Here is a 14,159-nt window from a genome sequence, read left to right as displayed (position 1 = left end):
TAAAATTAACGTGATGGCAGGATAGCACAGGGAGATCAGCTCGGTGCTTTGTGACCACCTAGAGAGGTGGGATAGGCAGGGTGGGAGGGAGACGTAAGAGGGAGGGGATATGGGGATATATGTATACGTATAGCTGATTCAATTTGTTATAAAGCAGAAACTAACACACCACTGTAAAGCAATTATACTCCAATAAAGATGTTAAAATAAATAAATAAAGTGATGGCAGGGTTGCATTTCTTCTGGAGGCTCTAGTGGAGAATCTGTTCCTTCTGTTTCCAGTTCTAGACACTGTTTGCCTCCCTCTTATAAGATCCTTGTGATGGGACCCACCAGATAAGCCTGGATAATCTCCGCATCTCATGATTTTTAATTTAATCTTATCTGCTAAGTCCCTTTTGCCACGTAAGGTAAGATATTCACACGTTCTGGAGATTAGGATGTGGAGATCTTTGGGGTGAGGATGGGGGCATTATTCAGCCTGCTGCAGAAGGAAACTAGTATGTTCTCCTACCTATCTGGTACATTGTAAACAGAGCCTCATCTAATTCTTCAACAAGCCTTGTGAAATACATGCCAGGATTTGTTTCTAAAGTTGAGGAAACTGAGCCTCAGCACAATTTGGGATTCTGCGCAAGGTCCAGTAGCCGGGATGCGAGCCCCGGTCCCTGAGCCGGAGCTGAAGCCAGCCTGCCTGGTGGCCTTGCCTCCACTCATCTCTCCCACTTACTCCTACTTCCTCTTTCTTGTCTGGGCCTGTCCTCCAACTCCCTGAACTAGCTTAAGCTTCTGTCTCCCAACTCCTCCGTGCTCTCGTGATGACAATGCAGCCGTGGCTTGGCGCTGAGGTTTGCTAATCAAGCAACAGCTGCCCCTCAGGATCTTCTTTTAGGCTTTTTTCTACCTCTCCTTTATTCAACGAGCATTTTTTTGAGCTATTGGGCTGGGTGCTAGAGCAGCAGGGAAGATAGGCCTAAGCTAAAAATGTCAGGACAGTCTACATGATACGTATTATATCAGACATAAGGACTGAAGCATTATAGGAAGCCAGGGCAAGTCCTGGGAACTTTGTGTGACTCTTTCTCATGGACCTTGGGAGAACTCTAAGCTCCAGGGAATAAGCAAAGACTTCTTTTTATTTTGAGCCTCCTGGGGGACCAGATATGATTACTCTTTGTGTTCCTTGTGTCTTTCCCATAATTGTGTTCCATAAATATTCGAAAGTTGGGAACAGGGTCAAGACAGGAACAGCAAAAAGCAAGCAGTGTCTGAGACCAACAAAGGTTTAAAGGCCACTGCCGAAAGCAGGCAGTGCTTTTGTTTTCCCTCTCTCTCTCTATTCTACCTAGCATCTGATGACACTAACTATTTCCCCTGTTTTTACTGGGAGAGAACGCTGAGTGTCACTCAGTTGCTGAATCACTCAAGAGCTGGTAGAGTATAGGTTCTTGAAAGATCAGCAGGGATCTGTCAGTGTTTTGGTTAAAAGAATCGGAAAGAGAAGGATTCTAGAGGGGCTGATGGTGCTCCTGTTACTTCTCATCATTGCATTAGCAGTGATGCACAGTGATGCTCGTGAGCACCCCAAGTTCTCTTTGCTCTGAACTCCTCAGCCGAGGCAGCCTCAGGGAAAGAGCTTGTCTTCCTAAAACTTCTGGTGAGATGATTAAGAAGCCAGGGGCAGAAAATTGTGTTTATTAAACCCAGGACTTGTCAGAGGGTTGGACTAGCTGTACAGTTTTCCAGTTCACGTGTGTAGGATTTTGATGTCACCTGCCTTCTGAGGGGTTGGAAGCCATTCCGGAAAGACCCTCTGGGTAACTTCCTCACTTCCTACTTCCCTTCTGAGCATTGCTCCCTTTCTTTTCTGTTCACGTTTTTTCTTTTACTTTTGTTTTTCCTCTCTACTAGCTTGGTAAGTCTCATTAGGATGTGGTCAGAGTTTCAGGGCCATTAAACAGCTGAGCAGATCCATTGTTCAGGTTTACCTGTTTTTCCTCTTCACCACAATCCCAACCTGTAACACAAGATCCCAGAAAGATAAAACCATGGTTCTGGACTTGTTTACTAGGTGTAAGAGACATCAACTGAGTAGAAGGAGTTTTTCATTGTTTAGGGAGCCTATGTTACTGGGGAAGCAGTTGCTTTCTGTTGCCTGCAATACACCAAAAGACCTGTGGGCTGGAAGCACCAGGCTTCTCTGCCCTAAGCAACTGCTTTCCCAGCGAGGGGCCAGCACTCCCAGATGGCTGCCGGGCAATGTCTCCATCTCAGTCTGGGCCACCACCATAGGCAGTGATTCACGAGCATGACAGGAAGGAGCTCTTTCAAATCATCTGTGTGTTAATTATACAAATGTTGGTTGATGACCTACTGTGTGACAGCACTTATGGGGACATGACCATGAACAAGACAGACAAAGGTCCTGCTTCTATAGAAACTTAATCCAGAAAAAGTCCTACCGTTCAAGTCAGAAATGGGAAAGATTGAGGGTGAGGGTAAGAGACAGAGGATAAAAAGAGGAAAGGAGTGATATTTCTAGAATGTAAAAAGCCTATATATTACCTGTATTTAATCCTCAAAGAACTCTCTAATAATATGACCACAGTATCCCCTAAACATAATCTTTCATGTAATGGTCTAACTGACCCTTGTGGCAGGCTAAGAAAATATTCCCATTTCCAGATGAGGAGACCCAGGCCTAGAGAGGTGGACTCAGCTCACATAACGAGCAGAGTCTGAAGTACATGCAGGTCTTTTAGCTTACAGTCCGCGGCTTTTCCACAATATCACAGCACCTCTGGATGTGGACGCTTGGCACTTCGATAATAGGTGGAATGAGAAATAGAACCAGTCATATATAAAGGGCAGGGAAGGTCGCTTTGTGCTGGCTATTCTCCTTTTGACTCCTTCCACTCCATCCTTCTCTGGCCTGTCTTGTGCCCTGGGAGGCTGACTGCTACAGAAGGCATCACCCAGTCTCTCTTGCAGGCTGATTTCTGTTCCGGTTCACCCAATGGGAGATGCTGAAAGGAGAGCAGTCACAGAGGAAAGAGAGGTTGGGGTATTTCCTTCTTCCTCTTTCCCCACTTTGTTTAATGTTTCTGGCAGTAGCTGTGTCCCTCTGCAATACAGTTTTCTCTGAACAGCCCTTTCTTCATGGTTCTAGCTCCCATGAGGCCTCAGGAGTACTATTCGCTCCTCCAGTCTCTACAGCCCTAAGGGTGGTAATGGCTTCCTATAGTTGTTAGCTTATGGGTGCCCTATTATCTCTCATCTGTTCCTGTAACTTTGCTCATACCTCTGCGTGAAGTCCCTTCATTAACATTTCTTCATGTGACTCATCTGGGATGAAGGTTGTTACCTGCCACGATCCTGACTGAGTGTTCTGAGCATTGAGGGATGCTGACAGGGAAGGGAAACAGGGTTATGAAAAAGGTCTTGGTCTACTTGATATTTGGGCCTAATGCTAGCCCTGAGTAGGAGCTTCTAGGCATGGAAACGCAGGGAGGAGATACCAGAGTGTATGGGGTTCACAGCTCAATGACAAGATCTCTCCAACATCACTTCCAGTGTGTTGATTTCATTGACTCCATGGCCTGCAGTAGACTGTGCTTTCCTTTGTACTTCCATAGCTCCTGCTCACAGCTCTATAACTTTCTATTTACCAAAATCTTTCCTTCAAGCCTCTCCTCAAAGGCAGGAAGAGAGATCTTCTCATTTTTCTCTTCTTTATTTTCCTCGTACTTCCTAGTGACCAATAGGCACCTAATAAATGCCTCCTGGAATTTATGTTCCAAGGTGACGTCCCTAAGAAATTGAAGTGATCTGGCCGTGTGCCATAGAGAACTTGGTCAGCAATAATGACTAAATTCACAACTGTGGTTTATTCTAGTTGCAGAATTTGTACGAAAAAGAAAGGTGTTTCATGCTTTACAGCTCCTCCTGTTCTTCATTTCAGCCTGTGGGAGACGGTGAGCTGGTGACGTGGGTGGGTGTCATCAGGGCGGGGGCATGCGTGGGATCTCTCTTGCAGAGGCATATGTGGTTTGTGTGTTTCATCCTGAAAAAGCCAAGGTCAGTCTCTTGATATTACTCATAACTCTATGGATATTTCAATCTGCTATATCAATCTGCTTCATGAATGATGAAGTCCTTCACAGACAAGGAGTAATGATGGATAAGTCCCCTGAACTGTCAACTGGGCTAGCGTTAGACGACAGATTTGCAAATTATCCGCCTAGAAATGACCTTGAGTTCCAAGAGTTAACATGAGAAAATATGGGCATTTGCTATAGACATTATTAGACTTCAATCTGTTTCCATGGAGCTGTTGCCAAGGCACATGCAGTAGAAATTTCTCCAAGATACTGTTTTACTCCCTTAAGGCCTTCTTGGTTGACATTGAATCTATCTAAATCTGAGAAATGCAACTAATTTGTAGATTTTCTTCTGACTAGTTGCAATATTTGTCTATTCTCACTAAAACGCATTGACCTCAGTCATCCTGTTACCCCAGAAGGATTGCCAAGGACTCGAAGGAAGGGGCCTAGGTTAAAGATCAAACAAGTGGCTCTTTAAACACTTGAAACCCAAATTGAGACAGATGACAGAGGACATTTTCTGACAGCCAAATTTATATTTATTATGGAAAACCCTTCAAGAGTATAAGTACCAAATCACATTTTGTTATGACTTCAATGAATCATTTAAAAAGAATAAAATTCATAAAAATGTAATTCTTCTGGGAAATAGGAGAACATATGGTCATCATTGTATACAGAGAGTACTGGGGAAAAAAAACCCACCAGGGTACATTCATTCATTCTCCAGAGCTCTACATGGCCCACAGTGATCTCCTTGCTATTCCTCAAATACATGGAACAGGCAACTTCCTTGAGGACTCCGGCTTGTTGTTCCGTCTGAAAGGTTCTTCTCCTATGACTCACTTCCTCACTTCATTCACATCTCTGCTCAGATGCCACCTGCTCGGAAGGCCTTTCCTGGTCCCTCTACCTAAAAGGTCAGCCCTCTTCACACTCTACCTCCTTTCCTTGCTTTTTTCCCTTTTTCTTTTTTAAATTTGTTTTTCTCTTTTTGAACTTTTTTCTTTTTTTCCCTTTTACTTTATTATTATTTGTGTGTGTGTGTTTATTTCCTTTCCCCACTTTATTACTCTTCACAACTCTTATCAGCAGCTGATCCTGTATTATATCTTCACCTACTGCAGGTCTTCCTTCTAGGAAGGAGCTCAGAGGGCTGGGATTTGATGTGTTCATTGCCGTATCCCTAGCAGCTAGGACTGTGCCTACTGGAAGTTCAGAAAAGGATAAAACTTAAAAGAGACATTGGTAACCTCCAAAGGGTATCCTCAAAAGAGTAGCTAAAGAGTCAAACTGTCACATTCAGCACTTCCGGGCCCTCGATGACTTCCTGTAGTGAGAGGAGTTGTTAGGAGAGGGACTGGCAGTACTTGATGCGTATAGAACTACCTATATCACTGCATAGTTTGAGAAGTGTCCAAAGGCCCTCTTAACTAAAAATATCACCCTCCACTTCTCCCCCTCATTCCCACGATGCCTGAAATTCCAGAGAGTAGTTCCCAGGAATCATAATCATTTTGACTGCATTAAGACATCGGGCTACTTGGGAGGGTCAACAGATATTTGGGACTTTGTCGAACTGGATATTCAGTTGGGACCCACAGCCAATTGTAGGAAGGTCTGGAGCCGGGGTCCCCAGGGACTGGGAAATCCAGGACAGTGAGTCATCCTTGACACAAGGGGGCGGGAGAGAGCAACGGTGATCTGGGTGAGAACCCTGAAACAGCCTGGGATGGGGAAGTGCCTCTGCTTCGGATCAGCTGGGCAGTCTAAGGCAAAGGGGCTTCTAGCCTGAGAGGTCAGAGTGTAATTCCTGGGTCCTCCACTTATGGATTCTAAGGATGATCTTGGGCAATTTTCTTCAACTCTCTGCACCCATGGTCCACCTGTAAAATGGGAATTTTAAGACCTTTAAGACTCAAAAGGTTGCAGTGAGGAATAAATGTAACTCATGCTTACCAGAGGCTTAGCATGGTAACTAACACATGGCGGCATGTGCTCAAGAAGTAAGTGCGGTTCTGAGGGTTATGATTCAGATTTTGCTGCCCTCCATGGCTCGCAGAAGGCCTAACTTCACAGCAGGTTTTCTACCTCCTCCTTGTGGATCCCTTTGTGTGAGAGCAGGATCTCTCTCCTAGCTGCTGGAACACCCCATTGGTACCTCTTTTGTGGCACTTAACTGCCTGCTGCCATGTGTTTGCCCCCGTGGAGGAATACCTGAAAACACTTTATCAATTATTTTATAATCTAGTGTTTCACAGCCTTTTGTCAAAACGGTCCAACTAGTTAATCTACAGGTTAAAGGGAACATAATATAGGATGTAAAGTCACCACTGCATTTGGTCTAATTGCTGTTCGGTTGTGTTGTTCAGGATTTTCAGCAATGCCTATCACAGGCTATTGGGACAGAGCAGCGAACGCTCTTTGAGAAGCAACTTGACTGGCCTGGACAGAAGACCAAATTCAAAATTGTAGATTTCAGTTCAATGAGTGGATTGATGTTCATGGAAAGGGAGAGAGAAACCTAATTTCATAATTATTGCAGCAAGAAGAATCAGAAGGTTAGATTGAATCATATGAAATTGCCATGTTGGTAGATCAAAAATGGCCAAGTACAGGTCTTTTCAAATGATACAACCTTCACAGTTCTTGTAGAAATCGAATCATCCAGGCAACATACCCATAGGCTATAACTTATGACAAGGTCCAATGCGACATGAGAGAAAGGGTACCATGGACTTTCCCCTATTTTTTCTGTGACTCAACATCTGTCAACCAACTTCCCATCACAGCTGAGGTAGCATTTTGGAAGCCCAACTGAGGAGCAAGTGTGACTCATACCTGTGGACGCACCAGATGGGTAATTGTATCCATGGCAAACGAAGGGGAGAGGGCTGTGATGTTCTGGAGCAGAGCCACGGCTGCATGAGGCTGGATGGGCAGATGACCGGTAGATGGAGGCCAGCCTTTTGGGGCAGAGCAGCCTTTGAAGTCAGGGCTGGCTAGTGGAGAAAAACTGCTCCAAAACCAGGAATAAGACTGAGATTGAGGTTGGAGAAAAGGGCATTAGTATTGGCAACAGACCATGTGCCTCTCTATTTACCTCTTATAAACTCTGGATAATGCAAATCTTTATGAAGTTACATTTTTATAAGAAAGTGAAATTACATGAATTGTAAATATTATGTATGGAGATAATGTCCGTGATACTCGTTTAGAATAAATCCTCCCATTCATTGAGCAGTAATGCCCCAAGTTGGTAATACTTTTTTTTTTTTTTTTTTTTGCTTGTTGGCATCTACTAGGCATGTAGACCCCAGATGTCATAAAATGAAATACAGATTCCAAGGGAAGTTCTACACGTCAATAACACAGTCTCTTCTTAAATCCCTTCTTCCTTGCTCTCTCCCATTCTTTGCCTGGAATTTGATTTCTATGAGGTTTTTGCTATCAGTAACTGTGGAAGCCATTCCTAGCTATGTCTTTGCCCCTCATCCCTTCAGCTCCAGCCGCAGGCCTTATTGCTGCTGGAGTGTGCCAGCTTGACCTCTCTTCAGGGCCTTTGTACAGGCCCCCCTGCCTGTACTGTGGTCCCCACGTGTCTGCCTGGCTCCCTCACTCCCTGCAGGTACTTGTTCAGAAGTCTCCTTCTCGGAGCGGTCTTCCCTAAGTATTGATGTTTAGAACTATATTGCTTAGTCCTCTTTGCAAATTTTTCTCCATTGCACATTTTTTTTTGAATTTTATTTTATTTTTTTATACAGCAGGTTCTTATTAGTTATCCATTTTATACCCATTAGTGTATATATGTCAATCCCAATCTCCCAATTCATCACACCACCACCACCACCACCCCGCCGCTTTCCCCCCTTGGTGTCCATACGTTTGTTCTCTACATCTGTGTCTCTATTTCTGCCCTGTAAACCAGTTCATCTGTGCTATTTTTCTAGGTTCCACGTATATGCGTTAATATACAATATTTGTCTTTCTCTGACTTACTTCACTCTGTATGACAGTCTCTAGATCCATTGCACTTTTTAAACAACATGTTATATGTATTTATTTTATATTGTCTGCCTTCCTCCTCTCCTCCCGTTAGGATGTAGGCTCCAGAAGGGCAGACATTTTTATCTGTTTTGTCTGTGGTGTGCTCAGGGCCTGGAACAGCGCCTGGCACAGAGGCGGTACTCACATGTTTGTTGACTACGCAGATGGAGACTAAAAAAGTGTAAGAACTAATGTTCCTGACTTGCTCTTCCTTTAGCCTCCACCTTAAAACAGTTGTACATCTGCAAAACCTTTCTAGAGGTGGAGAAATAGAACCGTTTGCAAAATCGGTTGCAGATTCAACCATATTACACCTTTTGCAGACTCCAGGTTGGATGTAAATTAGATTTCAGCTCTGCTCCCTTTACAAAAAGTATTTTTTAAAGTATAAGCTCCTGGGAATTCCCTGGTGGTCCAGTGGTTAGGACTCGGTGCTCTCACTGCTGGGGCCCCAGGTTGGATCCTTGGTCGGGGAACTAAGATCCCACAAGCCGTGTGGTGAGGCCAAAATAATTTTTTTAAATTAAGTATAAGTTCAAGTTAAATAGATTCATACTCATTCCAGCATACTTAATTGTTTTGAAGCAGAGAAATAAAGTGTCTTGCCAACAATTTAATTCACAAATATTTACGAAGCACCTACCATGGGCTAGGCTCCCTATGCTAGGCCTTGTAGGAAATACAGAGGGAAGAAAGTAAGTCCCAGTTCTTTTTTTTTTTAAAGCTTTTTTTTTTTTTTTTGTATTTATTTATTTATTTTTGGCTGCATCGGGTCTTAGTTGTGGCATGTGGGGCGGGATCTTTTTGTTGCGGCGCACAGGCTTCTCTCTAGTTGTGGTGCGCGGGCTCAGTAGTTGTGGTGTGCAGGCTTAGTTGCCCTGCGGTATGTGGGATCTTAGTTCCCCAACCAGGGATGGAACCTGTGTCCCCTGCATTGGAAGGCGGATTCTTAACCACTGAACCACCAGGGAAGTCCTGTCCCAGTTCTTAAGTACCTTAGGATTGAGAAGAGGGTAGGAGGTGAACAAAGAGAATAGAAGGCAGAATATGGCAGCTGTCGTTCTGGGGATAGAATTTGTGCTTCTGCTTTACCCTGGCTCTTGTCTTCATAAGAACCAAGACTTCTATGATTATCTTATGTCCAACCTCAGAGGTTTCCACTGTGCTGCCTCCCTACCCACACAGGAAGGGAAAGGGGTGGGATATAAAAGGTCAACGCAGTACAGAGGGGCATTGGGACCCTTATGCTCTGCCCAGGCCTGGGGGAGACCAGCCTCCATCTTGCCCAGCACCGCAGCTGACATGCAGGATACAACCTCCAGGGAGGGCCCACGGGGCAGGGGTGCCTGCTCTGAACCCTGGGGTGATATCCCAGGATATTTCTGGCTCCCACATATCTCTCCCTTCTCCACTGCACTAAAAACTTTATCCGTTAGTTGTTCCCAATATAGGATAACTCCCAAGGAGGGAATTATCATACTCCTTTTGTATGCAGTAGGTACTCTGCAGATATCTGTAGATAAATGGGCTTACATCACAGGAAACTCCTGGTGACTCAGTGATGCCATGGCAGGCCTGTACAGTGGTGTATTCTGGGGTAGAAGATGTTTCCAGTCATGCCCCCTGTCACGTCACCTGGGCACCCACCTCCGCATCCCCATGTCAACCCCTCCCTTCCTGCCTGCATGTGTATTCCCGGGTTTCCACACTTACCAGAGAATGATTGGCTGTGAGTTACTGGAGGATGGAAACACCACGGGGTTTCTCCAATATGCATACGACGGACAGGATTTCATTATCTTCAGTAAAGATACCCTCTCCTGGATAGCTATGGACAATGTGGCTCACATCACCAAGCGGGCATGGGAGGCCAGTCAGCATGAGCTACAATATCAAAAGAATTGGCTGGAAGAAGAATGTATTGCCTGGTTAAAGAGATTTCTGGAGTATGGGAAAGGTACCCTACAAAGGACAGGTAAAGAGGAGGGAGAACACCTTGTCCTCATATCCTCAGAACCCATGGTTTTATACGTAACTTCCTCTCATCTAAGTTATAGCGACCCTATTCTGAAATCCATTTTGTTACTATCATGGTCTGTAACTCTCCATGAAAACTTTCCCTAGTTACTTTTTATCGGCATTTTGACGACAGTCAGCAGTTCTTGTGGGCTCTAGAGCGCAGGCTCAGTAGTTATGGCACATGGGCTTAGTTGCTCTACTGCATGTGGGATCTTCCTGGATCAGGGCTCGAACCTGTGTCCCCTGCACTGGCAGGTGGATTCTTAACCACTGCACCACCAGATAAGCCCCAACCATCTTAATTTTAATGGTTGCAGGTAACAGAAAACTCCTCAAACTGGCTTTAGCACAAAGAATTTGTTGTTGTTGGCAAACCAGGGTTCTGGGTCATTCTTGGTTTTAGATGTTTCCTGCAAAGAAGAAAATTAATTGGGAAATGCAGTTGCTGAGTTCTAATACTGTGTACTCAGTACATAAGATACTTCTGTTTAACTTGAACTTCTTCTTCCTAGAGCCCCCACTGGTCAGAGTATGTCCACGTGCTTCTTCAGGGTTCCCAGGGTAGAGACGGGGTTGTGGCTGTCTGGGGAGTGAGACTGAGGACAGGGGGTGAGCAGGAAGCATGGATCACTGCGTGCTTTAGAATGGGTCTGTTCAATCAGAGGTTCTCTCACTTTTCGGTCTCAAGCCTCCTTTATACTCTTGAAAAAATTATTGAGTAACCCAAAGAGCTTTTGTTTATTTAGGTTATATCTGTTTCTATCTACTGTATTACAAACTAAAAATTTTTTTAAAATTAAGCACTAGAAAACACAAGCACATATTCCATTTGCTATCAGAGTGATGATGTCATTTCATATCATGTGGCCTCTAGAAAACTCCACCGTGCCCATGTGAGAGATGGAGGTTTAAAAAAAGCGGGGGGGAGATCATGAATTAGATCTCATGGACACCATGATTGGGTCTTGAGGACCCTTGGGGCATTCGGACCATACTTTAGGAGCTGCTGTTCCTCTGTTTTAGACTATTCTCCACGGAGCTGTGAAGTAAGAAGTGACAGTATGAAAAATAGTGTCAGGCTTCCTGATGATTGCAGGTACAAAAGTTCCCAAACGTTAACATAGAAGAGGAGGAGCACTTGTGGATTTTCCCTCATTTGCTTTGCTTTTAGAATCAGAAACTATGCTTCTGGCGATGAAAGCGGTTGGGTTCATTGTCCCCACCACTGTCCTGTCTGGAGTTGGTGTCGTAGCCTGGCAAAGGAAGCCCTGAGGTGAGAGGCCTGTGGAAGGATCCTAGGAGTTGACAGACTGTCTCTCCACAGCTCCAATGAGTTTTATTTTCTGCACCTGCCACTCTAAGCTCCATTTAGAAATGGGTTGGGCCTCACTTTGCAATCACAGGACCTAGAACACCCCTCTCACCATATAGGGAACACACACCACGGATGATGCTTGTAAGGAGAGTGTTCTGTTCCATAGGTGGTGCCTGACATCGACAAAGTAGTACAGTTCCTGTCCAGGTGGACAGTCCTCCTAGAAGTTGGGTCAGAGAAGATACAGCGACATTGGTTTGTCTTTTTCCAAGTGATATTGTTATGATTAATTACTATCAACTTTTGAGGGAATTTTGTCCTTGGTTTCAAAACTTCAGTAAGTTTTCCCATTTTGACAAACATTATTCTGCTTCAATCATATGGAAGTCACTTTTCTTCTAAATTCATCTTTCAACCCATGACATGTGGAAGAGATACCTTTGGAAAATGGAATTCAGGGTAAGAAAAAGGGGGAGGAGAAATGGGAGAGATATAGGCTCTTAGTACCTTGGGGAAAAAACATTATTCATTCAGTAAACATGTCTTAAATGCCTACTCTGTTCTAAGCACTGTATTAAATGCTGGGATATAGCAATGCAAAAGACAGACATGATGCCTGTTAGAGAGCTTACAATCTAGTTTTGTAAGGTCATTCCCCACCTCTGGCCTCACTAGGTGCTCAAGCTGATCACAGCATAATATTGATGAGTCCTGGATAATGGGTTTGAAGCCAGTGTGGGCCAGGAATTTGGCTTTGTTTCATAGCCACAGACTTAAACCTCGATTCAGGTGATACCATGCAAAGCACGTTATTAGTTCAAAGTAAAACCAACCCTCTACTAGAAAATTAACTCAGAGTTAATGGGCCATTGTGTTTTCTTTAGAAAGTATAACACTAATCCCAATCCAGCAAGTGATCGCTGCTGAAGCAAAAAAAAATTTTTTTTTCTTTTTATACAGTGACACACCTCTCTCAAGAATGATACGCACCGTGAGTTCCTGCTTTTTATCTTGCGGAGTTTGTGAATCTGAGTTAAAGTTTGTCAAGTACTAAGAGAATCTTGACCAAGTAGACTAAAAATGTCAACGCCAGCTTCTCAGTCTTTGCTGAACATTGCATAATTTATTTTTGAGCTGTAAGGAAAAATGCACATATCTGACTAAAAACTTTTCCTTTCAGAGCAAAATGGAGTTGTCTACCTTCCTACACCAGATCACTGATGGGAGATGGCTATTTTCCAGCTGTCTTTCCTCTAGGAACCATGGTCTCCTGTGTCCCATATGGACTCAAGTCCAGAGCTCAAAGCTCTTGACCACACCCACAACAGATATGGACATTATAGGATTAATTATTTATGGCAGACAGATAGGAGCTACAAAATGTTATTTGTTCTTTGGCTCGAAACAGACTGTCAGCTATCAGGCTCTTTGGATGGACTCCATCACATTTCCTCTAAATGTGGCTGCTGTCATGGCACAACACTTCTTTACGTCCCATTTGTCAACAATGGTTTGTGGGTAGGGTAGAGAATCTCAGGGCTGGGAGAAAACTTCAATCCAGGGCCGGAAATGTCTTCTCCAATGCCTTTGCCTTGAGCATCTAGCCTCCACTTGAATTCCACCAGTGAACGTCACCTCACTACGTCACAAAAGGCCTTTCTCTTCTTTCATGAGAGTGTTGACTAGGCAAAAGCGGTGGGTGCCACGACTGTGACCCTACAGACAGGTTGGACCACCCCATGAGAGCAGTCAGCCAGTCTCTACAATGGCCTGTGCACTGGTGGGATCATTTTACACCTTCCCTGGCCTGAGAGAAAGCAAAAGTGCCCTGTTCTTTTGCCAGGCAACTCTGCCTGGTAGCTTGGCATCTTGGAAATACACCTGGTCAGATTTGTGGAGGTGATTTCATTCTGTCTTTTGTAAGAAAGTAAGAAAAATAAGTATCGGACATTATCACCTTTAGTAGAAATACAGAGACTTGAACCCAATTGCTATCTTTTAATGTAAAAATGATAGTGTGTCTCAGAAGAGCATCCAGTTCTAATTTCTGTCCTTCCTCTACTGGCTTATTGTAGATGGGCCCGACTCATCTTTATACATGTGCTTTTTCTCCGTACATCTGCCCTGGGAATAAATAAAAGCCCCACTGTGAGAATTAACATCCCCTTGATCCTCCTTACTCTTCCCAACCGTCTAAAATCCTTACCATCATTTACCTCTTGTCCTGCCCTCTGTAGCCACCGGTCCTTGGGTTGACCATCAGTTATACATTCATCGGTCCCACTTCACTGACTCTGTCTGACCGCACACGTCGGCTCTGATACTCACTTCAGTGGCCCCAACTTTGACAACTGACTTTGAATATGTATGTCAGACTTGACCTTTGCTTTCCCTTGACCAATGCATTTGCCCTCTGGCTTTAATCATCACAGCCACAGGTACAGACACTCTCAGCGTGCTAGGGCTATTCCCTGCTCCATTGTCCCCACCTTCTTCCATGGTTGAAGCTCCCACCCCGTGTCTCTTTGCTGGTGCCCGCTGAGTTGCATAAGAGAACAACTGTGTTTGTTTATTTTGCTTTTAGGGTTGCCATGGGCAATTGCCATACCATCTTTTAAGCAGCGTTGCACTGTGAAGAGAGCAGCTTTATTTCTGGAATGGTTTCTTCTTACAAT

At 44.3% G+C, this 14,159-nt stretch overlaps 1 protein-coding gene across 1 annotated transcript; it reads left to right on the top strand.

Annotated features, from left to right (window-relative positions):
- Nucleotides 1–1,520: 1,520 nt before the first annotated feature.
- Nucleotides 1,521–12,705, top strand: LOC113609272 (major histocompatibility complex class I-related gene protein). Its single transcript, XM_027086450.1, is given in 4 exon segments — nt 1,521–1,575; nt 9,850–10,125; nt 11,341–11,442; nt 12,665–12,705. Coding segments are annotated over 4 exon segments (474 nt in total).
- The last annotated feature ends 1,454 nt before the right edge of the window (nt 12,706–14,159 follow it).

The sequence above is a fragment of the Aethalodelphis obliquidens genome, unplaced genomic scaffold, assembly GCF_003676395.1.
Source record: "Aethalodelphis obliquidens isolate GAN/ISIS:26980383/991018 unplaced genomic scaffold, ASM367639v1 scaffold55, whole genome shotgun sequence".
Classification (NCBI taxonomy): Eukaryota; Metazoa; Chordata; class Mammalia; order Artiodactyla; family Delphinidae; genus Aethalodelphis; species Aethalodelphis obliquidens.
Note: the sequence above shows the minus strand (reverse complement) of the source record. Positions and strands in the feature narration are given on the sequence as shown.